The sequence below is a fragment of the Oenanthe melanoleuca genome, chromosome 1A (assembly GCF_029582105.1).
Source record: "Oenanthe melanoleuca isolate GR-GAL-2019-014 chromosome 1A, OMel1.0, whole genome shotgun sequence".
Taxonomy (NCBI): Eukaryota; Metazoa; Chordata; class Aves; order Passeriformes; family Muscicapidae; genus Oenanthe; species Oenanthe melanoleuca.
In genome coordinates this window covers 22437193-22462899 of record NC_079334.1, presented here as the reverse complement: position 1 = coordinate 22462899, position 25707 = coordinate 22437193, and the positions used below count along the sequence as shown (strand labels likewise).

General features: G+C 53.0%; 1 protein-coding gene across 2 annotated transcripts; it reads left to right on the top strand.

Annotated features, from left to right (window-relative positions):
* The first annotated feature begins 844 nt into the window (after positions 1 to 844).
* On the top strand, positions 845 to 18289 carry PDGFB (platelet derived growth factor subunit B). 2 transcript variants are annotated; one of them, XM_056481840.1, is made up of 7 exons: positions 845 to 1802; positions 8544 to 8640; positions 11806 to 11883; positions 12344 to 12549; positions 14153 to 14294; positions 14681 to 14846; positions 16065 to 18289. In XM_056481840.1, the coding sequence occupies exons 1-6, from the start codon at positions 1647 to 1649 to the stop codon at positions 14815 to 14817; spliced, it is 816 nt and encodes a 271-aa protein (XP_056337815.1). In that variant the 5' UTR covers positions 845 to 1646; the 3' UTR covers positions 14818 to 14846; positions 16065 to 18289. The 2 variants fall into 2 exon arrangements, with proteins under 2 accessions (XP_056337815.1, XP_056337814.1); XM_056481839.1 differs by having other exon boundaries at positions 14681 to 14850.
* Positions 18290 to 25707: the final 7418 nt, after the last annotated feature.

The window sequence follows — 25707 nt, the reverse complement described above, 5'->3', positions numbered from 1 at the left end:
CGTGGCATAGGAAAAGCAGGGAAGATGCTTGGGATTCAGAGCAAACGCCTGCTGGTGCATGACAGTGCAGGAATGCCTCGGTGGAGCCTGCACAAAGATGGTGCAGAGATCCCTCCTGGCCGTGCCTGGAGTGTGCTGGGTGAGCCTGCACTCCTATGTACGTGAGAGGGTGTTTTTTCACTAGGATGTGACTCTTTCTTGAACTCACCTGTTAGCAGCCTTCCCCTCCCCATCCCTCTCCACCCCCCACCAAATATCTGCTGGCTTAATTCCCCCTCAGATGTTTATTGCATCGTGGAGATAACCATGAAGCAAAATACCTCCGGGTGCCACGAGCAACACCAGATTGTCTTATAGCAACGTGTAAATTTCTCTGGCTTCTTTTTTTTTTCCCTCTGCACACAAAGAGATGTAAGATATTAAAGTCATCTCTCTCCCTGGAGCTAGTGGTGTAGCAGGGCAGGGAAGGCGGCGAGTGGAGCTTAGAGAAATGGGCTCCAGACTGAAACAGCGAGAACCTGGGGCCAAAAAAAATAACAAACTACCGTGCCGGGAACTCCTCTCTTCTTATCTCTTGCCGAGGAGGCAGGAATTTCTGTCCCCATTCCTCACGCGATATTAAAGCCACATTATACAGGTTGCTGCAGCATTAGTCATTTTTAATTAATTTATCATTTAAATTAACACACTTTTTATTTTGTCAGCAATGAACTGCTACTCCCTCACTAGATTTGTTCCTTGATACCCAGCCAAGAGGAGGATGGCAAGTTATGCTCCACCCATCTCCTCTCCTTCATAAAAGGAGCAGCCCCGAGTGCCAGCTTAGTCTCTCTTGCAGCTCGCAGAAAATAAAGACCCGTCGGCTCACTCACCTCTCCTGCAATTTTACCTTTTCTGCCTTTTTTTTTTTATTTTTCCTTTCTTGTTGCAACAGAGTGCGAGAGGCAGCGTCAGTGGCTCCACTTTGAGGCTTGTCAAGGCTCAGCGCACGCACACAAACACACTCATCACCCAGAGCAAAAACATTTGCTCTCACCTGTCTCCAAACCCAAAGCAAACCTCCCTTCCAAGCAAACTGCCAACACTTGGAATGAGAAGGCACCCGAGCCAGAATCTAACGTAAGGGGAAGAAATTCAGTGTACACTGGCAACTTTTCTCTAAAAAGCAAGTGGTCAAAAGGAATGAGAGGAGCATTTTAAGAAGAACTTAAGGAAGAAGATTTCTTTTTTTGGATTTCACACCAAACTTTGGAAAAGTTTTTTTTTTTTTCTCTCTCTTTTATTATTCTGAGCACCTTCTTCTAAGAACAGAGACACTGTTACCTGCATGTAAAAGCTTTTATAGATATATATTTTTTTCCGAAGGGAAGAAAACCAAGAGGAAGAATAGTATGTGGACCACCTAGCCAAAGGCACCACTGAAGCATCCCTTGCGGCAAGGGGGACCCAGACTCTGGATGTGTTTAATTCCGAGGGACTGCATTTTTTCCCCACCGGGCTTATGAGATAGCGCAGAGGCAGCCGAGTCACCGAGAATTACTTCTGTCTCCCCTCACCACCGCCACCTCCACGTCCTCTACAAGGGCTCCTGCGACTCTCCCACCTCCTCCCGGCTGGCAGGGCCATGGGAACGCGCAGCGCCCTCGATGCCTGAGGCCGGGCGGCCGCGGGGCTGTCTGCGGGAAGCGCTTCCCTGCCGGGGCTCGCCGTCCATGTGCCCGCCGCCGGCGGGGCCTGGAGTCGGGATGAATTTCGGCGTGGTCTTCGCGTTCATGCTCTCGCTGCCCCTGGCCCGCATGGAGGTGAGTTTCCGCCGCGGGCAGCGGGCGGTGCTGCCGAGCTGCCAGCGCCGCGCTGGGCGAGAGCCGCCCGCAGCTCCGGTCCGCAGGTGCGGCGGGCACAGCCCGGGGCGGCGGGAGCGGAGCACGGGGAGCGAGCACGGGGAGCGGAGCCGGGGAGCGGAGCCTGGGGTGCGGAGCCTGGGGTGCGGAGCCTGGGGTGCGGAGACCGGGAGAACGGAGCCCGGGGAGCGGCGACAGGGGAGCGGAGCACGGGGAGCGGAGCCTGGGGAGCGGAGCCTGGGGAGCGTAGACCGGGAGAACGGAGCCTGGGAAGCGGAGACCGGGGGAACGGAGCCCGGGGAGCGGAGACCGGGGGAACGGAGCCCGGGGAGCGGAGCTCGGGGGCGCGGTCCCGGCCCCCCTCCGCGGGAAGGGCTGCGGCGGGGCTCGGCCGCGCTAATGGCGGGCAGCGACCGCCGCCCCCCGCCCGGAGGGCAGCGGACACCCCGCTGGAGAGGGCACACCTCTGGGGTGAGCACCCCTCTGGAGTGGGTACCCCGCTGGAGAGGGCACTCCTCTGGGGTGAGAGCCCCACTGCATCGGGCACCCCTTTGGATTGGGCACCCCTTTGGATTTGGCACCCCTCTGGATTGGGCACCCCTCTGAAGAAGGCACCCCGCTGGAGCTGGCGCTCCCGTCGGGATGGGCTTTCCAAGGGCGGCTCTCCTAGAAATACAGCCAGCCCCGTGTCTGGCCCCGGCTGCAGGGGCAGGGGAGACCCGGCTGAAGCGGCCCCTGGTTAGTGTGGGAGCAGGGATGCTGCTGCGAGCCCCGGGGAGCCCGCAGCTTCCCGCCCTGCCTCGCCCAGGGCTCTCACCCCGGGACGGGCTCTGGCTCCCTCCAGCCTCTCAACCCCACCCGGTGATTCTGGCATCGCGGCAGTGCGGGTGCAGCAGGGACCGGGGCCCTCCTTACACCTCTGGAGTAACACACAGTGTGAAATCCACCCTGGATTGCCAGGGGAGCAGTGAAGAAAGGGTGTGGGGCTTTGGGAAGGGGCAGGAGGGGAACGGTGTCAGTAGAGGCACTGCACAGAGTGGCGTGGTTATTCAGCAAGGTGTGTGCCCAGCTGGGGGAAGGGGCAGGAGGCGAGTGTCTGCTTGTGTCCGTGGTCATGCAAGCATCGTGCCCTGCAGTCCTGAATGTGCTGTTCAGGAAGAAGCTGAGCAGAGGGTAAGGGCCAGGTGCTGGAATTGAACAAACACCCCAACCCACTTCGGATTCCCAATGTGGAAATTGAAGCCTCATCCCCAGCCCTGGCTGAGGAAAAGGAGCCCCAAACCCCCAAACCCTTTGACCTCTGCTGTCACATTTCACCATCTGATTGCACACAGATTGAGGGGATCAGAAAACCCCTAACATTCCCACACAGTGCTCGGTTGCCACTTCAGCTCTACCCAAGATGGCAAAACTGTGGGTTGTGTCAACAGCTTGATTGTCAGGGGCAGGAAATATCTGTCCACCAAAACTTTCCCTTCTTTGCATCATTTTTCTCTGTTCCTTCCTCATTTTTGGGCAGGGTAAGTGGGTGCACCCCTCATGGGATGGCACAGCAGAGGCTGGGTGCAAAGCATCACGTCACCTCGCCGTGGGCCCATTTTGCCCTTGCCCAAGCCACAAAAGGAAGCAGCTAGAGCTGTGGGCAACCCAGTGGTCATGTTTGTTTTGGGCAGGGGATGGTATTTCCTCTGTGGATGGCTCAGATCTGTTTCTCTCATGCAGCATGAAGCATCAGCCAGGGTTGGCACTAGGGAAGGGTGAAGATGGAAGTGTCTGATCCCAAGGAGCAGTTACTCTGTGCCATAATCAGATTGAAATACTGCACAGCTCCATGACAGCCTAGAAGAGTTAGAGTTCAGTAATTGTGGCCCAAGGTTTCATGGGAGGATTTGTGACATTTGTCATTGCATGACAGGAGACCCAAGAACGTTTCTGCTTGGGTAGATGGTTCAGCCTGCAGCCAGTGCTCACAGTTCCTTTGAGGGCAGCGTGCTGCACCCTCTGCACCAGGCACAGGCAGCACAGCTCCCACCCGGCTGCTGAACCTCTGAACGGCGCTTGCAGCTCCTCCCCAGCCCTGCCGGAGAAAGTGCATGAGGAGCAGCAGCTCCCAGATCAACAGTGGCCCTGAGCAAAGAGATGGAGCCTCCTGAGTCCCTCTCGCTCTTTGATCACACCCATCTGGAGCTGGAGGGCCCTGGAGCCCTTCCAGCCGGAGGGAGTACAAGCCTCAGCGGGAAGGTATTTGCCAGTTGGGAAGCGAGGATGCTAAACCATTTGCATTTGCCCCACGGGCTGCAATAGTTGCCTTGCAACATTTACAGAGCTGGGCTGAGCCAGCCGTGGTTGTAGCGGGGTAAAGCCCCACTGGCAGCGCTTTCTGGAATTCCCAAGGAATGGGGTGCGGCTGGGCGCTCGCTTACAGCCTCGGCCCAGCTCCCCATTGTGTCCTCCTGCTGCAAGGCCCCGGCGTTCTTCCCGAGTCCCCCTAGCACGAGGAGTGACAAGGACAAAGCGGTGGAAGGCGGGATGGATGACACGTCTGGGGTGAGCTCGTGGAAGGAGCCAGGCGAGTCCCTGCCTCCCTCTCACCGTCAGCTGATGTGCAGCGGCAGGAGGCAGTGCCAGGCTCCTGCGCTGTTCCCAGCGCTGCTGGCACCACCGGCCCGGGGCTGGAAATGCCTCCAGCCCTCGCAGCGGAGGTGTGGGAGGAGCGGTGGAGTCCCCCTCGAAATGCAAAAAGGGTGGGTAGGTCTGGCTGTATTTTAGGAGCACAGACTAGATCAAACGTTGTTTGATTATTTGAAGGGAGGGGGAAAACCTAAGCCGTGAGTCCGAGTGGAAGGGGTTCATGTGAAAAGGGCTGTACTGCTGCAGAGCACTCTGGCAGGCGTTTGCCAGGGTCCCCCTGCAGCCGGGAGTGGTGCAGGGAGGGTGGAAGCCCTGTGCTGGTGGCAGGTGCTGCTGGCCTTGCCCTCTGCCAGGGAATGCGGTGGAGTCTCCCCTCAGGGTCCACACACAGCAGCTTCAGAGGGAATTTAAAAATGCTGTTTGTTTGGGGTTTTTTGCCTGGCTGATCACTCGAGACCCTGCTGCCAAGATCCTTTGCCAGGGTCGGTGTGGAGGTGCTCACAAAGTCCTCCCCTCCCGGGCAGAGGAGCCAATAGGTGGGTGCTTCCCTGCCCTTCACAAGCTGGTGCTGCTGATGCCATTCTGTCCTTTCCTGTGCAGTCACACCAGCTTAGAAAAAGGAGCTGGAGGAGTCCTCACCTCGGGACTATCCTTGTCCGGTTTCTTTGAGCCCTGAGAGTCTGCTTTCCCTGCTGTTTGCACAATCTTTGCTCCCTCCTCCTCCCTGTACCTACCAAGAGACACACCTTCAGGCAAGGCTGTGAAACCCTGGCCAGAGGGTGCAGACAGCAGCACTGCATATTCCCTGCACCAGCTTGGCAGCTGCTGATGGCAAGGGGACCTTTCAGCACCCCTGCTGCTCAAAAGCACGGGTTGGGAAAAAACTCCAGAGCAAGAGATGGTGGGGCTAGGGAGGAGGCAGATTTTGGGGAGTGCATGTGTGGGGAGCTAAAACAGGGGGATTGCTGCACCTGCATGTATTTGCAGTGGCCAAACAGCGCTGCTGGACATCTGGGAGGAGGGGAGCAAAGCTGATGTGCTGAGAGGTCAGTGTCACAGCCACAGTGCAGGCAGCAGCTGCTCTGCTGCCTCCTGTCAGATGTGCCACGGCCCCTCAAGCACCAGCCACCAGGGCAGGAAAGGGAAGTGAATGTCCCTGCTAAGGGGTTGGCAGGTTGGGGGGTGCCCTTGTGACTCAGGGGAGAGTCAGGGTCAGAAACTGGGAGCTGAGGGAGGGAGGGAAGAACAAACTTTCTTCTAAGAATTCAGGGCCAGGCCTTGGGGCACTTGACAGCCAGCCAAGAGTCCATTGAGACAAAAGTCTTCTTTGATCTGCCGCACAGTTAAAAAAGGAGATTGTTAACCTGTGTTAGACAAATAACTCCAGAGGAGCTGCTAAGCAGGAAAAGCACCAGCTGGTCTCTTGGGGGTCCCACCTCCCTTGCAATGCTCCTCTACCTTCTGGCCCCATGGGATTAGGTGGAGGTGATTGATGGACCTCTGCTTCCCTGTGTCTCATCCCACAAGTGTCCCAAACCTGGGTGCCTGATCTCAGAGCCCCCCAGGCACAGGGCTGGGGTACAGCTGTTCCCAGTGACAGACCCCAAAGGGAGCAAGGACAAGGCACACAGCTCAGGTTTGCTGCTGCTCTTAGGCCAGCCTTGGCCTTGGTTTGCAAGGCTAAAATAAGGAGCTTCACAGGTTTGCAGTTGTCACTGGCAGAGTTGCCTTACAAAAATGGGGGAGGAGGACAGGATTATGAGCCGTGTGGGCTGGTGTTACACCATAGCCATGCTGGTAGTATCTGCAACGAGAAAAACTGGCATCTAAAACTGCTGCCGTGAGCAGGGAGTGGAGCTTATTGCTACAGGCAGCTATCAGAAACACGGCTCCTGAGGGCCTGCATTTCCAGTCCCTGATTCATATCTGTTCCCCCTGCTCAGCTAGCAAGGTGACACCTCCCAGCTCGCTTCCAAAGTCGCCGAGGCTCGTAACACCTGCCCACGCTCTCCCCCCAGCAAGTGCCGGAGTTTAAAATAAAGTTCCATTTCCTACATGTATTAAGTGTCAGGAAGGTCCAGGGGCATCCGTGCAGAGCAGCATTTGTACACAAACGCATTTGGCTGACAGGTGCAAACATTGAAAGCCTGCAATATCACCACCCAGCACCGAGCTCTGACTGCAAGTATTGGGAATTGCAAATGATCCCACTTCCAGTAAATGTGTGTGGCACAAGGCAGGGAAGTGCTGCAGAGCCTCTCCAGCACTGGGCTGTTGGTCCCTCTCTTCCTCACGCAGCAGGAGATGTCAGAAGGCATCTTCATTTCGCAGCTATTCAGTGATCCCTGAATTATACAAGTCTCTCTCTCGCTGTGCATTCATCACTGATGCTGCTTCCCTCTGCCTCAGAGACTGAGGAAGTAACGCCTGGGGATGTAAAATCTGCTTTTTGCTGCAGGCGGACAGCCAGATCCGTGGTGAGATGTGACAGTGACAAGGAGAGAGCAGGGCACGAAAGCTTGGTCTGACTGAAGCTGTCTGGTGGATCTGACTGTGGAGATTTAGGGCACTGGTGTTGTCTGCTCTGCAGCTCTCCTCAGGAGGTTTCTGAACCTCCTTGGGCTGCAGCAACCTTCACATCTCTGCATTAAGTCACAGCATTAGAGGGTGGTCTGGCAGGGCTGAGGAGGGAGCACTCCTGTTGTCCTACTATGGAAACAAATGGTGGGTGGCCAAGGACAGGCACGTGTGAGAGAGTGCCAGGCTCAAGCAGCCATCCAAAAGTGGCTGCAGCTTTGGGCCAAAGCTCTCAAGGTTTAAAGCCAGCGTTTAGCCACCTGCCTGGTGGCTTTTCTCAGCTGCGAGCGGAAGGAAAATGTTCTGCGCTGAACGCAGGCAGGGAGGGAATAGCTGTACAGTAGGAGGACCACACACATGCCACCAACTGTCCATAAAAACCCACACGAAAATCCCTGCGTTTCACAGGCACACAAGCCAGGCTCTCCTCTCAGTTACAGGGACATGTGCAGGGCTGTGCCTCCGACGCCATCCCGCACCCGGCTGAAAGAGCAGCTTTTCCGCTCGAGTAGCCCTGAATGAAGAGAGCTGGGAGCTAAGCAAACACTTTGGCCAGTACTTTCCTCTGTCTCTTTCTCTAGTCTTTCGGAAGTATGTTTTAATCAGCACTTGCTCTCCCACACCGCTCCTTTGTACTCTTGTTAAGTGCTGTCACTGGGGCCCGCTCTAGCCTAGTGCCAGAGTAAAATTCCCAAGAGACCGATGGCATTGCACCTGCCTGCACTAACTCTGTATTTGGCCCATTGTCTGATGTGGCTAAACCTGCTTACTTAAGGTTTTTTCGTGCTGGTGTGCAATGACATCCAACCTCCCATATGTTTCTTCCTCCAAATCAGCTCCTCAGCCCATCACCTCCCTGCAGCTTCTGTGGTTTCACCGCGGGCTCACGCTGGGGCAGCCTCAGCCGCAAAGGTCAATCTTCATCTCCACCCCCAGCCTTTTCTTTTTTTTCCTTTAAAAGAGAGTATGCAAATGATGTATATTATTGGGCCTCTGTGGTTTGCAAACACACGCGCGCGCACACGCACACACACACGATAACTGACAAAGCCCGTGAAGGAGTTTCATAACGGAGGGAAATATTGGGAAGGTTTTATCTGATAGTGCAAGGGAAGTCTGTTAAAACGCCTTTGCTGCAGGCAGCAGGAATGAGAAGCCACCTGGAGAAGTCATACACCACCGGAGAAGGAAGCCTTGCTGGCTGCTTGCATAGTGTCCAGGGCTTTTTTGGCTTTTTTAGTCTCCTGACAGCTTTGTGAGAAGCAGCAAGGGGGGCTCTCTTGCTTTTGCTTAGCTTTCAGGTTCATGCCTTCACGAGGAATAAAGCCCTCAAGGTTTAAAAGCCAACGCAAGACAACGCATGTCTTTGCGTTTTGCTGGTTCTGCCGTGTCTCCCCCGTGCTTGATTCCCTGCTCCCACTCCACAACACAGCCAGTATTTCCAGATCATCTCTCTAATGCTTGTTTCTCCCTTTTCTTTTTGTCCTCTGGCAGGGGGACCCCATACCCGAAGACATTTATGAGATTTTGGGTGGCAGCTCGGTGCGCTCCATCAGCGACCTGCAGCGTGCCCTGCGGATAGACTCCGTAGGTAAATCTCCTCTTCGCCAAACACTCCTCTATTTTTAATTAAGTCTTTGGGGAGGCTGGGAGGGGATATTCTGTTTTTCAGCAGGCACACTATCAACAGACTTCATTGTAAATACAGGAACCATTGAGGAGCCAAGACATGGCTCTTTACAGACTTAGTCCCCTGAAACTTGTGGGAGTTAGAGGTAACTAGACGCTTTTTAAGATCTCCTAACTGTCTGGACACTGGCTTCCAAAAATGGTAGGAGATGGGCAAGGTGAGTGCAAGGAACTGAGATGACCATTCTTCACCCTGGGAGATGCTCAGTCAGCAGGGCTTGAATTGGACAAGGATCACTTTAGGAGGCAGCAAAATGGGAGGTGGAAACAGAGTGACAGAGGAGGAAAGGGCTGAGTGGGTTTCCAGGTTTATCATCCACAAAAGGCCACAGGCTCCCAGATGCTGCTGTTAGGATGAGAGCAGCAGAGCACGTGTCCATGGGTGAGCCACGGGGCAGGGGCTAAGCCAGGGTAGCATTGCTTCACCTCCTGCCCGTAGATAAGAGCTCCAGGGGCTGCAGGGCCTTGGGGTCACTTGGCCAGGCTGAGAGCAGGGAGCAGCAGGAGCGGCGAAGCGTGGAGGGGTCGGCACGTGTGGGAACCGGAGCACGCGCCACGGCGGCTGGGCTGGCCCAGGAATTTATTTATAAACGGTCTCTTCAGAGCAAATTCCTTTCTATTCTAACCCTGCTCCCGCCCGTCGTCCCCCAGCCCCCCCAGCTCGACTTCTCTCTCGTGTTTTGTCTGTTTTGAGCTTTGTAATCCTTGCCGAGACACTATCTACGGGGGAACAGAATTTCCTGCTTTTGTTTCCTATGCCAGTCCAACCACTGGCGCAGTCTCAAAAGCATTCCCGCTGCCTTTCAAAACGGCCCTGGAGGGGCAGGGGGGGAAAGCGAGGGGGAGGGCACCAGCTGCGCTCAGCTATTGTTTGTCTTAGAAAGAGGCGACCAGGGTCCCCACCACTGCCAGGGCCGCTCCCTGCCCTCACCAGCTCCCTCCTCCTTGTCCACGAGCCACACAATGGGGCAACTTCCAAAATTAGCCCAGCTGGATTGTCCCAGGCTGCTCCCCCCACCCCGCCCCAAATGTCTTCAGTACTGACCCAGGGTGTAGAAGGACAACCTAGAGGAGGGAAGGACATGGTTCTCAGCAGATTTGTTTTGAGCCAACAGTCGTTGCTAATTTTTTGCCCCCCATTTCTCTCCTCTCATCAACCCGTGCACCAAAGGCAGCCCTCACCTTCATTTGGTGAAATGCCACAGGATGGAGGGATGGGCAAGGAGCAGCTGAGAAGAGGCATCCAATCTGTCATTGTAGGCCCAGTGTCTAAGCAACAGATGCATCACCACTGTGGCTATTAATCAGCCTCATGATTAAGAAATAAAATGGGCTTATCTGGTTGGCTCCAGAAGCCCAGGGGTATGAGAGAAGGCTGCAGAGCTTTGAGTGGCTGGTTTCACTTCATGCCCCAGATAGGAAAGGCTGATCAGGGAAACAAACAGTGGTGCTGTGAAGCTGTTTCACCCCGTGGCTCTCATCTCTTCCCAGGTACTGACTGAGGGGCATTGACATTTGACATTTGCCCTGTGAGGAATTAGCAAATTAGTGTGCTAGCAAAATAATCCCAAAGTGGCTGGAGCTATTCCCTGTGCTGTCTGTGCACCCTGTGTGTGCCACAGCTGCTTCCCTCCACTGACTGCACAAGGAGCCAGCGTGGGGCAGCTCCAGGAGGCAGATGGGCTGAGACACTGCTCTCCTGACCTTGGGCACTGCTGCAGACCCAGCAGCAGAAGGGTGTAGGGTGGCAGTCATCTCCTTAGCTGTGGCTGCCCACAAAGCAGTGGCTGCCCATGTTAACCAGTCACCTTCCCTAGCCCAAGGAGGCTGGCCCTTCTAAAGCGTGATCCACCAGTTCTCATTTCAGGAGTTTGCCTGAGGGTGAGAGAGATGGTGCCTAGAACTGATCACCTTTCCAGCCACTTTAAAGGGTGTCTGTCTGTCCACCTCACTCGTAGGTGTTGACTGCTCATTGACAGGCACATGATTCCTGCCTTCTGAATGCAGCCTCTGTGTAACCCATCCCAAATCTGTCATCAACAGCTTGAGACCTGAGCAGGGAGCAAAGTCCCTGCTCCCCTTTATGAGAGGGCTGCACTAGGGCAGGGCTGAGGAAGAGGAATGGGACATGATAGGTAAGGGAAGTCTGCTCCACCACACATCTGATAAACAGAGATCTTCCCCTGGCCCCTAATTCCCTTTAAGAAAATTGCTCCCTCGATGCTGACGTCCATTCAGTTTCCTTCAGCTGCTAAAGCAGGTCGGAGAAGGAAGGAGCTGTGGCTGGGTGGGAGCTATCTTCGAGCGCAGCCATTGTCCCGAGCTCAGGAGGGGCTGGTGTTGGAGTGCTCCATGGGGATTATGGGCATTTCTCTATTCAGCACTTCCTATGGGAAAAAGCAGTGGGGTGGGAGGGAACTGCTCAGGGCTGGCCTGAATGCTATCGGTCTTCCTCTCCCATCGCCGACTGAGCCACCTCCAGATCCTGCCTCTTACCTTGGAGTAGTCTAGAGAAAAAGTCATTTTAACTTTATTTTTCTGTTCTTCTGTCATAAAACTGCTCTAACCTAGAGCAGCTGAGGTGAGTTGGGAGAGAGAATACAAGCACCCCACCTACCACCCACCCCCCCGCTTCACCTGCCCTCTCACCTCTCCCAGTCCAAAGCCATCCCAGCAAGTCACCTCAGTGTTAAATACCAAGTGTTCTGCTTGTCACGTCTGGTCTTTGATCCTTCTTGGACTTATCCTGGTCTCAGCTGTCCAATCTGAATCTCTCTGCAATTTCTGACGCCAGAGAGTTGTGACACAGGCCTTATCTTTCTTGAGCTGGAGTTTTCCTCTCCAAGACCTGACTGGGTCCCCTCTTTCATGATAGACTTGTTGCTGCCTAGTCTGAGCTAAGAGTGCCCGTGCCCCAGCACAGCTGTGACCTTGCTTGTGGATTTACACCTAGCATGATGTCCTGGGTCTGTGGCTTATCCCTGCATTTTCCTGGTGATCTGAGCACAAGTGCCTGCTGTCTTCTGCCTCTACCTGGTGCTATTAGGTTGTGTCTTCCTCTTTGCAGAGCGGGATAGCTCGAGCCTGAATACAACTCAGCCCGATCAAGACCCTGTGGCCCTGTCTCGAGAGCGACGAAGCCTAGGTGAGCTGGGGCACCTTGTGATTGTTGGGGCACCCACCTGGGCAGCCATGGCTGGTCCAGAGGCACAGGTGTCTGAGATAGAGATGTAGGGGTAGAGGTTATAGTGCGCCTGTATCTCTGGAGGCATGAGAATGAGGGTCTGGGCCTGGAGTGGGAGCTGGGTGTTTCACCCTGGGAGGGCAGGAGAGGGAGTGTGCACTTCTGTGCACTGCTCTGCTTTCAATCTGACGGTGCCTGTTTGCTCTAAAGTGTCATCTCCTGCCTGGGCTGCAGTGAGAAGCATGGCTGTGCTGGGGTTTCCTCCGCAGGGCACGGCTCTTGATGGGGACAGAGCTGGAGGGGTGGGGGAAGCAGAAAGAACACACGTGTAAGAGCCATGTGGGGTCCTTCACTTGCTGCAGCGGGGTGGCGACAGCTGCACAGCCCATCTCACCCCCTGCTCCTCTCCCGGCCCTGGCAGACGCCCTGGCAGCCGCAGAGACCGCGGTCCTGGCGGAGTGCAAGACGCGGGAGGTGGTGTTCGAGATCTCCCGCAGCATGGTGGACAGCACCAACGCCAACTTCGTGGTGTGGCCGCCCTGCGTGGAGGTGCAGCGCTGCTCCGGCTGCTGCAACAACCGCAACGTGCAGTGCCGCCCCACGCAGATCCGCGTGCGGCACGTCCAGGTACAGGCACTTCTGCCTCCCTCCCTGTCCCTGCCAGCCCTGTGCCCCAAGCCAGGCCTGGGCCGGGTCTGGGCTGGGGGCTCATGCAGCTGCTGTCCCCTCTGCGCTGGCCACGCTGCAGGTGACATCCGTGCCGCTGCTGAAGGGCTGGTGCTGTCCAGCAGCTGGGGACTGTCCCCACGCAGGGCTACAGGGCACTGACCCCAGTTGCAGCTCCACGCCACGGCCCTTCCCGTGGCTCGAGGTGTCTGCTGTGTTAGAGCAGAAGAAACAGGGTGCTTTCATCACAGAACTGGTTTTGATGCTGCAGCTTCTTTCCTAGCCGTGCACTGGAACAGCTTCTCTTTCTCAGCCCACAGTTACCTCCTGACCCGCTCCATCAGCCAGCAGACACCTGACAGCTAACCTCTTGCTCTGATCCTCCCCTCACAGCTACCAGTGATCTCCTCACAGCTTCCTCCCAGACAGCTTGTTTAAAAATAATATTCATCCCATACTAATCCTCTGCCTGAGCCATAAGAGGCTCCCCCAGGCAGGCGGCAGAGGTTGGCTGGGAGAGATTGTATTCACACACAGCCCTTTTCATCAGGAAATTCCTTTCTCAGAAAAGCCAGGCTGTACGAGGAAAAAATGGGGGGGAGCAGGAGTTGTTTTTCTGGAAAAAAACAAGTGAGAGGTCAAAAGCCAGCCTGAAAAAGTGACCTGGAAATGGTTTCTTTGAGGACAGAGGTCTCTCTATTGTTTGGCTGGAAGTGTTTGCCGAGTGAGCAGCGTGTGGTCTGAAGCGTGTGGAGTGGGCTTTCAAGGAAAGATAAACAGCCTGGCTGCTCTGGCGCTGGCTGAGGGATGCTGCTGGGGGCAGTGGGTTTAGAGGAATTCCATCCCAGATGCACAGCACAGCGAGTATTTATAGCTTGTGGAGCACTTCAGGGACCGCAGAGCTGTTAGATAAGTTGAGTGGGGTCAGGCCTGGCTGCTGCTGCAGTGGGAGGACCCCCTAGAACGTTTGTGCCCTGTGGTGGGATGTGGAGTCTTCCCTCTGAGTCAGCACTGGTGGAGAGTCCGGGGGAATTTCCAGAGCACCGCCTTTCCCATGAAGAGCTGAGGGCTTCAGCCCTGCGAGTCATTAAAGAGCTTGAGACAAATTCAGACAGGCCTCAGCAGAGCTGGTGAGGCTGTGTTAGAGTGCTTCGGACCTGAGCTCTTCTCCTTTTGCCCTTCCTGTAGGCTCCTGTGGGAATTATCCTGGTTGCCCCAGGTCTCTGCCATCGCATCTGTCAGAAACAGGCTAGCATGTCCTGCGTGTTCCATGTTTTCTCTCTGATCAACCAGTCATCCTGCTTAAGCTCTGGCAATAGTCCGGATCAGGGGAACCAACCAACTTGCCTGGTCTGGGTCTGCTCTGCTGCCATGTTCAGAATTATCTCCCACACACACCACCCCTGAGTCTGAGTTTGAGTTTTGAGTTTGAACAGCGCTCTGTAAGCTGCCTTCTGACCCTCTAGGAAGAAAGCCAGGACTAAAGTGCACTGACAGTCAGTAATTCTGCAAAGTGGGAGCCATGGCTGTAGTAATCTTTTGCTTGCCTCCCTCTTGCAAATAGGTGAACAAGATCGAATTTGTGCAGAGGAAGCCAAAATTCACAAAAGTCGTTGTGCCTTTGGAGGACCACGTGCAGTGTCGGTGTGAGGCCGTGCTCCGACCGCCCCCCAGGAACGTCCGTCCAGGGCCGCGTGAACAGAGACGTAAGGATCTGGGAATGAAGGGGGTGAGAGAGGAGGGGCTGGGCAGAGGGAAAGGACACCTCCGCTGTTTCAATCTGCTTAGCTCCAGTGAATCCCTTCACTGGTTTATACCAGCTGAGGGACCTTTCCCAGGGTGTCTGCCTGCCGGGAAGGGGCTGAAACTGGGGGAAAGGAAGGAGGGGAAGGTGAGAGGTGAGGGGAAGGGCATGGTGGGAAAAGGGAGAGGGCAGAGACTGGGGAGAACAGAGGACAAGGAGCAGAAGAACAGAAGGAGGCCTTGTGGCCTTGCTGCTGCAGAGCTCTTTGTTGACAGTGTGTGCAGAAGGGTATTTCAACAGGAGCCGCCTGCCCTGGCTGCACAGACACTCTCCCCTCTGTTTTGGCAGGCTTGTCACCCGCCTTCACCACAGCCGCTGTCTCACAGAGGCGGCGAGTGCGCCGGCCGCCGGCACAGAAGAGGAAACATAAGAAGTACAAGCATGTCAACGATAAGAAAGTGCTGAAAGAAATCCTCATAGCATAGAAGTGCTGGCAGGGGAGAGAGAGCACAAGGCAGGTAACAGCAAGCTGCTTTTCCCAGTCAGGAGAGGTGTCCTCCTGGGACATAGCATCTTAGACCCTTCCCACACCACTGACTGCTCGTTCAGTGTGGGGCTACTGCAGGGCAAAACCTGGGTGGAGGAGGAGGAGGAAGGACTGGGTTGGGTGCCAACATGTGCGTTCTATTTATGGAATTAAGGCTCTTTGCAAAGTTGGAATGATGCTGCTGCAGCCATCCTTGCTGTCAGGCCCCACCCTCTCCTTTCTCTGCTTCCCTTTCGGGCAGAGAGCAAGCCTGACTTCTCCCTACACCTAAATCCCCTCAGGGCTCACCTAATTCATCTCTGCTGTGGAGCAACTCCTGATCTAGTTTCTCTATTGGCTCTCCATTGAAAACAGAGGATTAATGTTGCTCAAGGGATGCCTTTTCCTTTTATTTCATTAGTCGAGTAGGCGGAAAGAATGAAAAGCTGCAACACTTTTGGTTCACCACTCTCCTAGAGGAGAGTGCATGAGAAAGGTCATACCAGGGAAAGGAGAGCTGGAATCTCTGGCAAGAGATCTGGACTTTGTCAGGCCAGGGTCTGATTCTTCTCTCCGTGACTTATGTAAACAGGAGTAATTCCCTCATCATCAGAAGAATTTTGCTGGTTCAAGGGGAAGGAGGCTAAGCCCTGGTTCCCCATGTGAGGAAAAGGTGCAGAAAAGAGGGAAAGAGTAGTCAGGATGCAAATTGGTGGCAGCTGAATTTAGAGAGAGGCGACACAGCTGAACAGGGAGAGCCCTGGCTGCCAGCTCAGCAGTTCCAGCTCTGCTGCAGCCACTTGAATAAGCCCAGGCCACCACTTCACATTCACTTCCCCTCACCCTGGGAGAGGGAACAGCAGGTTTCCATGTGTGGCATTTCAGGAGCTGGGGACAAGGGGCACCAGGCAGCGTCTTGAGACTGGGATTCCCACGCTTAGCACCACAAGGGCTCTGATTATCCCAGGATTCTCCTGGCCAGCCTAAAGTTCCCAGGGTAGAAATTATGCAAACCCATGCAAATCTCAGCTCTGGCTCAAGCTGTTCAGGGGAGAAAAAAACAGAGGAGGTCAAAAGTCCTCCCAGGCTTCTAATCTGGCTCTTTGGTACAAATATTTCCAGAGGAGAAAAGGGGATAGGAGGGGAGTTGCAGGGGGCAAAGGGTTACGTGCTCTAATGCTGTATCTGGTTTTGTTTCACTTCCAGGTTTATTTAATATATTTGCTGTATTGCCCCCATGGGGTCCTTGGAATGATAACTTTTCCTCTTTGTCCATCTGCCTCGACGTCTGATTCAGACGGCAATTGGTGCTTCCCTTCCCATCAGTGGACCTTCTCCCACCAAAGCCTCCCTTTCATTTATTAGCATAATTTTAAATTTTACACACACACACACACGAAAGGACAAGGCTGACCTACATATACATACCTATGTGAGAACAGAACAAAGTACAAAGGAAACCATGAATGCCAACAGCCACAACTTGCGATGAGAACAGGACAATTCCTTCCCTGCTACGGAGGACGGGATGGAAAATGTGAAAAGGAAAGCGGGTCCAATTTCTTCTGAGAGAAGAAGAAAAACAGATGGACAGAGGCCAGAAGGGGAACGTTCTCCCTTTCCCTCATGCTTCTGGTAAGGCTGGGGGGGCCCAGCTGAGATCTACTCTTGAGTTGGACCTTTTGGAAACAGGCAGATCTCCCATTGCGAGCGGCGACCAATGATGGAAAATGCACTAAGGACTTTTCTCGCCCTACCTGGACAGATATATATCTATTTTTAACGTGCGTGTGTATATTTTATTTTTAAAAAAAGAGAAACCAAAACCACTAAGGTGTACAACATCTCGGGGAACAGAGCAAACAAGCAAAGAAACAGAACAAAGAAGCCAAATGCATTCCCCCACTCCCTCTTTCCCCTGCTCCTGGTGCTGACTGGAAGGTGTTTGGATCGTGGGGAAGGAGCACACGGCGGCAGAATCGTCTCCACGCCCCCGGCCCCTGCCAAGGGGAGCCATCTTTGCACATGCTGGTGGAGAATTCAACTTTCCAGGCTCGGACTCAAATTATTTTTTAAATTCACTCTGGATGTGTGCGTGTGTACATGTGTGTGTGTGTGTATATATATATATATATACGTGTGCATGTGTGTGCGTGTGTATGTGTATTTATACATACATATATAAAAATATATATATATATATGTTCTTAAATGGATTTCATTCCCCAGGGGCAGGGAGCTCAGAGGCACGTGCATGCAGCAGCTTCACTGGGCTGGCAGAAAAAGAAAAGCACACTGTTACTGCAACGTGCCTGAGAGGCCAGGGATGGGGCAGGCAGAGGCATCACCTGAGCTCTCCCTTTCTTGTTACCTTTTTCTCTCACTCTGCACCAAACCCCCCACCCAGCACAACTTCCTTGCAGGAGGTGAAGTGGCACCACAGCAAGACCAAGGACAGCCAAACTTAGAAGCATGACTTAATCTCAGTGAGCTGTCCTTGCCTGCTCTGTGGTCTTGAAAGCAGAATCATGTCATTCCCACGAGGTTTTTAACCCCTTCCTGGATGTCCTGCATACTATGCCTACACTAATCTTTCCCAGCCAATGTTCCCACATCTCCCATTCATTTTCCTCAGATCTTCCCTCTCAAATTCCTTCTTGATCTTTACCTATTAAATGTTCCAAACCCACTTAGCTCAGAAGTTGATCCACGATGTGGACAGCTGTGTGTAGGTATAGAGAAAGAAGTGAGGATGGTCTTCACAGCTGGCAGCAGCTGTCTGAGACAGAAATGAGCTCTTCTAAGTGAGGAGGACTCAGAGAACAGCTGGAGAGTCAGTTCCAGGGTCCCTCCTGTCTCCAAGGAGGGAGGAGAACTGTGTGGGCAAGGGCTGGTTTTGCACAGGTAATAGTCAGTAACCATTAGCAGAATTGTTACATATGGTGGGAATTCCCAGCACCACCTAGGAGTCAGGGTCTTGGATTGTGCTGTGCTGGGTGCTGCATACATGAAGAAAAAGCCTGCCCAGAGCAATCTCATGGCACTTCTCCCCTCACACAAACACACCCCTGTTTTGGGGAAATCTCTGGAGGGAGGTGGGGAAAGCAGCCAAAGCCACAGCCTGGGAGCTGTCACAAATTTTGGAGGGACCCAGTCCTCACCTCCTGCAAGCCCAAAGCACTTCTTGTACCACTGCCAAGGCAGCACGTTGCTCCCTCCCTCCAGCCCAAGCCCTCAAGTCTTAAGACTCTTTCTTACCCTGTTCCAAAATGTTTCTTTTGGTTTGTAAATATGGTGAGGTTTTGTTTTATTTTATTATAATTTTTTGCCTTTTTTTTTTTAATGTAAGATTAATTTATACTCAGTACTGTATTTAAAGTTGTAAAAAAAAAAAAAAAAAAAAAAAAGAGAAAAGGAAATTACCTCTTGAACAGCATTTTCTCTTTCTTTTGTGAGCTGAATGAAAAGCAGAGGCCAAACCAGCTCACTGCAAGGCACAGCAGTGATTTCCAGGGCCTCCAGTTTCCCTTTCAGGACACTTGTTCTGATATTGCAGAGAGGAGCAACCAAAGCTGGGAAAGTCCTGAGAGCCCACACACAGCCCTGCCCATAGCCAGCCGTGCTGTGCTCCTCCTTACTCACTTGGGCTGGTTTGAAATGACTCAGGTGCTGGGATTTTTGTCTTGAAGAAGTCCTGTTCTCCTTAGCTGCTCTGCTAGGACACCCGGCCAGAATTTCCCTGTGCTTTCATCCCATCTCCGGATTCCTCTGCTTTGAAGGGCTTGGGACAGGCAGCACTGTTTACACTTCCCAAAGCTGTACAAACAGTTGGCCTCTTCCCTCCTCAGTCACATAGTCTAGACAGCAGCAGTCCTTCCCTTGCTCAGAGGGGCTGCTGCATTTCCCTTTCCTCCCAGCGAGGGAGGGATCACACATCTGCCATTTGGGTGCCGTGCTGGGGGGAGCAAAGGCAGGTCCTGCCCTCTGCCTCTGTTTTGGCATCCCCCCAGCACATGCACAGCACCATCAGTCCATGGCTCAGCTGTGAGGAGCACAGACACAGGCAGAGACTGGTGCTGGAATAATCCAGGATGTCCTCAAAGGACAAGCTTGATGGTCACAGGTGTGCACCTTGCTGGACATGGCTCATTTTGGGGTGATGACCTTTGATCCTCCAAAGGGAGGGAGTAATGGTGAACTCTATCTGCTCCCAAGAATGAAAGCATAGGCAAAATCACAATCCCCACTTTGATTTCCAGAGGATAATTCAGGGAAAAGAAAGATTTTTGGCATGAGACTTCTTTGGGCTTGAGGGCTGTCAGCAGGGACTTTGAGAAGGGGAAGGTGCAAAGAGGGGTACAAGGCACAGGAAGCATGGGAGCATCACCCTGGACTGGGGAGTGGGAGGAAGGGCTCAGTGTCCCAGGGTGCAGCACATGCCTGTCCATGGGGGTCCCCAGGCAACCTCAATTGCAAGTGCAGTCTGTGCTTCTAACACCTTGGAATGAGCTGGTGCTGACAGGCTGCGAGCCCTGGCACCTGGAGCCTCCCTCTGCCCAGAGCCTGGCACACACCTGCAGCAGCTGCTTGTCCAGGGGCTTGTCCAGGGGCTGTCCAGGGGCTTGTCCAGGGTTTTGTAGAGAGTTTTATCCAGGGGCTTGCTCAGATGTTGCTTGCTCACCACATCACCCTGGTGTGCATTCAGCACAGGAGCACAGAAAGGAGGGACCTGTTCCACTTCTTAAGGCTGGAGCAGGTGGTTTAAACCCACCCCATAAACCAGGTTTAGGAAATAAATCTTGGCAGCATGCTGCTGGAAACTGTCTCCTGCAGTTTGGTGAACCCACCACTACAGGTGATCTCAGAGGTGCTGGGGAGTTTTGGCAACACTCCCTGGTTTAATTGCCCAACTGCAACTTTACCTAAAGGAACAGTTTTGGGATATGTCATTCAACAGGAGGTTCATCTTTTGGTGGAGGAAAAGCATCAGCCTTCCAGGCAGTGGAGAGAGGCTGCAGCAATGGATCCTCCCCTGACAGCACAGCTCCTGAAAGCAGCAGGCAGATGGGAGAGCAAGGCTGGGGGCTATTCTGGCACAAGGAGCAAACCCCTGTGTTCTAGAGCCAGACTTCCTGGGTTTTAGCACTGACAATTTGCAACATTAAATCTGTTTCATGGGTAAATGAAGTGAAAAATCAGTTTGCAAGAACAGGCTCGGGAAAACCCTTGACTGCTTATTTTATTGGCACTCAGGAATACAAGCAGCTTAAACCCTCCCCACACCTGTCTGTGGCTTGAAGGAAGAGCCTCCTCCAGCCCAGCCATGTGGCACAAAGCCCATACAGGCATTCTCCTCCCTGTGCTCGTGCCTCCTTAGCATAAGCTGTGCCCTTACCATGATGGCCACTCTGTCCTGCTGCCTCACCTGCCCACAATCCAGACCTGGCTGGAGACAGCTCAGTGGAAATTAGCACTTTCCCTCTTTACCCCAGGGCAGGATAGGGATGCATTGCAGCATGGCCCCATCTCATTGCCCAGGCACCAATATCTGGTGGGCCCTGGGGATGGAGAACCAGCTGTGCCTAGACAAAATCAGGGTACAAAGGAGGAGGAAAGAAAAATACGAAGAATTGAAAGCTGTTTAGGAAAAAACCCCACAACAGAAACTGGTTGCCTGAGCAAGCAGCTGCTCCTCACTGGCCTCAGACCGCCCGTGACCAAAGGGTGCTGCCCCTCCCTGAGCCACGATCTGCCCGTGACCAAGTGAACTCGCTGCAGGCTTGGGAATTTCCCATCTTAAAAGACACTGCAAGGAAGCCAGGCAGCCTCAGCTGTTTGTGGATTTTGTCACAGGGCAGAGCCCTGCAAAAACTGAGTGCTGAGAGGAACAGGAGGTAACCCCAAACGCTGGGGCATCCCTGCAAGGACTTAACACAAGGACTTAACAGGCACGGCAGTGAATGCATGAAGCTCTTGGCAGAGAAGCAAGGAGATTAAAGATATCAAAATATAAAATTTTGGTAGGGCTCACCTACTATTTTTCCTCCCTCAGTCAGGCAAATTCCAGATAGGACTCTGATATGGACTGCCTTGGATTCACAGCAAAGTCTGGAGCAAAGGCAGCCTTAAGGGAAACAACCTCCTTTTTTTTTTATTGCTTTTTTATTACTATCTCAATAAAGCTGTTTGCAAGGGATTAAGCAGCAACCCAAGCACAGCAGGGACCCAGGCAGCAGGGAGGTTTGTGGTTTGACAGTCGATGCACTTTTCAAAATGTTTGCTGTGAATTTTTTTTGCACATGCTGCAAAAATTCAATGAATGGTGCAGAAGCACCAGGCAAGCAGCTTGGCCATAGGTCTTGTCCCAGCAGCTTTGGAAAATCCCAAGTTCCCAAATGTCCCAACCTTTGGCCCTGGCCAGAGCTGGCTGATGCAGTCAGTGAAGGCAGGCTCTGGTCCCCAAACCCAGAACATGCTTGGCTGTTTTCTGCATGAAAATAAATGATTTTTCAGCAGGAATCTCAGCACAGACCCGGGGAAGAGCAGAGAGGATGGTGTCAGCTAATGTTGGTCTCTTCAGCTGCTAGCAACAACACCAGAGACAAAAGTAAATTAGGTCAGCACAGGAAAAGTGCTGATGACTGAACCAAGATGTGCTCCCAGAAAGAAGCCCTTCCTCACACCTGCATCCCCCCTAGAGAGGGGATCTCAGGGATCCAGGGCCTGGGGATGTCAGCAGGCTTCATGGGCATCAGCAGGTTGGGAGGGTGCTCAGGAGAGCTGACATTTGGGCATGCTGGGGTGTTAGCTTCTCCTAGAAAGGAGGGCAGGGGGTTTGCTGCACACACTGGCTTGGTGTCTGTGAGGAAAAGTTCTGGAAAGTGCCTGCATTTCTGCAGGACCTCCTGGGCATCTCTCATGCTCAGGGGCTGTGCAAAGTGGCCTGTGCCTTTAAAATCTGCAGAGGTGTTATTTAGCTGGAAAAAATGTTTCACCATGACCATGGATATTGTTTGGATTTCAGTAATTGACCGAGGAGAGACACACAGGGAGAGAGAGAGAGAGCGAGAGAAAAGACCTTCCTTCCCTCTGACAGGTTCAGGAATTTTTTCCATTAATTAAGAAGAAAAACAAAATGCTTGCACTGGGAGGGGGATGGGAGGAAAAGGGGGTCTCCCTGATGTCCCATAAACCTGGTAGCCATGGACAAAACACCACAATCACAGCACAGCCTTGCCCTGGAAAGTTTGAGGCAGTTCTGGCCAGTGGAGCGAAGCAGGAGCACACCTCTCACTCACAGGGGACCCTGCTTTCCAGCATCCCAGGCTGGATGGGGAGCAGCTCCCTCCCACAAGGATGCACAAATCCAGATGAGGCTCTTGGTCTGTGAGGGGCAGGACCAGTGCCTGCTGCAGTGAGGTGACAGCCAGCAGTGCAGGTTGTCCCCCGGGAGGGATGGGGGATGCTTTGCACATCAGAGCATCTCTCCAGCTGCAGTGGGATACAGTCAGATGCCTGTAAAAGGACTGAAAAGGGTGTTCCTTGCAGTTTTGGCTGGGATGAGGCTCTCCTGGCTCCACTGAGGCAGATGTGAACAGTAATTGAATAAGGCATTTTCCCAGCATGGCTGCCTTCAAGTGTGTTAAATGGAACAGAAAGGAGCAGCTGAACAGGATCTGCAGTTTTTTCCCCATGATACGTATCTTCCCTTTTCCATGGATAGTCCCACTGGGTATGCTGTGACCTATTGTTGTACTTATTTATTTACTCAGGTCTTGTAGATGATTTCAAAGCTCACAGCCAGGAAGGAGCAGCCAGATGCTGTTGCCATGTGGGACACAAAATCTGCTCCAGTTTCCCACTTTGAACACAGATGAGAAGCCATGTGCAACCCCCAAACCCAGGACTAAGCCCTGTTCCCTTCCCACCTTTCTCTAACCTAGAAAATGGAGTATTTCATTGCAAGTTCATCCTGTGTGGTTTTTTCCTAAGCAAGAGGTTAGCTGATTGAGTGGTTTGAGTTAAGGAGCTGCTTGTCTTTTGGGGGAAAGACCAGGGTTGGGTGGAAGGGTGTAGGAGAAGCTTTGGATTCTTGGAGACTTCCTGGTGCCACACACCACTAATCCCTGAAGAAGGACTTCAAGCAACAGGGGATTTATTTTCCTAGCTGGAAAACATGAATATTTGTGAGCTTGGATTAGGAAAACCTCCAAGGAATCTGGGTGCATGTGCACACCTATCCAGGAAATGGAGGCCCTGGGGCAGCAAACGTTGGGAGCTGGCACAGCGCTGCTGTGCCCACTGTGATGCATTTTCTGTGCTGTGGTGCAGATGGGATGTCATCACTGCTGGCAGTGTCCCTGGGGTTTGGAACACTTGTGGCCACAAACCCAAAGTGTCACATGTGTGAGCTGTGAGTAAGGCAGGTGAGTCCTGAATTTCAGATGTGATCAGTCTTATGGAAGAACCAGAGGGGAGGAAAACAAGGGCCTGGTGAGACCTGGATGCTGTGCTTGGCCAGAGCAGGTTCCATCTTTGCAGGCCACTTGTGAACTTGTAAAGGACTGGCAGGATGAAGGTAAAGCCCAGAGGAAGGATTTGCTTTTTGGGGAAATTTTTCTTTCACTCCTTTCCACCCCCTCACCCAAAGACCCCTCCTGCTTGCCAGGAAACTTGGTTGGGGCAAGCATTTTGCCACCTGGCTTATGCACGCACCAGTCAAGGAAACAATTCTGCAACTGAAAGAGGAAACCTCTGTCCTGGCTATTTCCAACCTCTATTGTTTGTTACCCAACTCATGCATTACACAGACCAGTAGGCAAGGCAGCAAGATTGCAACACTATGCATGTGCTTTCAGACACTTAATTTTAGCATTGCATCCTCTGATTTGTGGTACTGAGAAAACCCAGTTCTAAGGAAAGAGGAAATCTGTGTTTGTGACACTTGATTTTGACCATAAAAGGAAGCAGATCATTCGAGTGACCTAACAGGTTTAGTCATTCAGACTGTTATCCTCTGGGAGTCCAGTGAATCCCTGCTGGGGTTTTCCCATTCCCAAGGAGCTGGATTGCTTGGGAGCTCTGAGCTCTGAAATCCTTGAGTGACTGGAGCTTTTGTGCCTCTGATTAAGCTCCTGATCTTTGGACTTTTCTCTGGGCAGTACAGGACACATGCACACTCCTTCCTAAGCAATCTCAGGATGGGGCTGACTTTGCCAGCAAGTGTCAGACTTTGGCACTGCTTCTCCTACAGACCCAAATGTGTTTTTAAGGCACTTGTCAATATGTTGTCCAAAATCTTCCTGCCTTTCCCCAATAAAGGGGCTCTCCTCAGCTGCAGGTGTGAAAGGCATTTCTCAAAAAAGTTGAATGTAATGAATTTATGAATAAACAGCCCTGGAGGGAGCTGCACTGGAGGCTGATTCAAAGTGCAGAAGCCCTGTTGCAAGGATTCCCTCACCAGCAATGTAGCAAAGGAACACACAGACCTACCAAAATCACAGTGCTTGTGGCAAGTGTCCACCCTCAAACCTCCCCATCTCCTCACCCCACCAGTGCCAGGGCAAAGGCACCAGCTCTGGGGGGAGGCTGAGACCCCTGCTGCATGCCCAGCCATGGAATGGAAACTGCACATGGCAGGTTTTCTTCCTGATGGCTGCAGGGAGGTCTGTCACCAGGACTCCCTCGAGAGCTTCCCAAAAGCCTGTCCAGGCTTCAGAATGGCTGTGCTGGCCACTTCCTAAAATGTAGAAGCATCTTTGGGTTTTTTTTTGCAATCTTGCAGACAGAACATGCTTTCAATTCCTCAAAAACAGTGTTCTGCATGTGACCAAAAGCACTGTCCTCTATCCTGCCTGGTGTCTCTTCCCCTTCCAACACATGTGTGTGCAGCTGCTGATGGGAGCCAGGGAGTCTCCTTTGTCAGTAGCCAGTGGGGATAAGGCATGTGCCTGTTTCATTGAGAAAGGTACCAAACTACAGAGGGCTGTGAAAGGGGAAAGTGAGAAGCTGGAGTGGGTGGAACAGAGGTGTACTTTAAAGGAAGAAAGAGCTCTTTTTTTTTTCCCAAGTACCTGGTTGTGCAAGACCTGAGGATTGTGATTTGACTGTGGGACAAAACCATGATGACATAGCTTTGGCCAAAGGTCAGCATTGGACCTGTTTGGTTTGGCGTGTCAGTGAAAAAAAGGGAAAAAAATAAGAAAGAAAGAAAGAAAAGAGGTCTAGAAATATCTGAATTGCTGATCCTGGCTCACTTCTATAAGGGTGGAGGAGCTGGGAACAGGTCAAGGCAGCCAAAGAAGGGGCACTCTTGGGCTCTGTGCTTTTTTGGAAATGAAGCTGGGCTGTGGGGGTTTTCCTGCACCCCCAGAGCTGAAGCAGTGCTGAGGGAAGGAGAGTGGTGCTCTCCATCACCACAATGGCTCCCAACAGCCACTTGGGAGTCAGGGAAATGCCAAGCATCCCTCACTTGTCTGGATACAGTGAGAAGTGCAGTCTGGCTGATGAGCTGGAGATTGTGGAAGAGGAAGGAGCAGCAGAAACATGCTTATTGTGAGCTGAATTCAAGTGCTCACACCGGGGTAACTTCTGCTCCTGCATTTACCTGTCCTCCCCGTGCACACGCTCCAGTGGGAAGAGAGCTGGGCTTTCTCATCCAGTGGGTGCCCTGTTCCTCCCACTGGGCTGTTTTGCAGCTGCAGGCCAAGGCAGGAATGCCAGGAATGCGAAGTCCCGGCACGGTGCCCTGTGTCCCGTCCCCGTCTGTCCCCCCCGGCTGCCCCAGCTTCCCCAGCCCGTCGCAAGAACAGGATATTCACCCGAGCCACGAGCGACACACACTCACACA

Coding starts and splice junctions, on each gene's coding strand:
- PDGFB (XM_056481840.1), top strand. CDS start 1,647: ATGCCTGAGGCCGGGCGGCCGCGGGGCTGTCTGCGGGAAGCGCTTCCC. Junction 11,884..12,343: donor TCGAGAGCGACGAAGCCTAG/GTGAGCTGGGGC, acceptor CGGCCCTGGCAG/ACGCCCTGGCAGCCGCAGAG. Junction 14,295..14,680: donor AGGGCCGCGTGAACAGAGAC/GTAAGGATCTGG, acceptor CTGTTTTGGCAG/GCTTGTCACCCGCCTTCACC.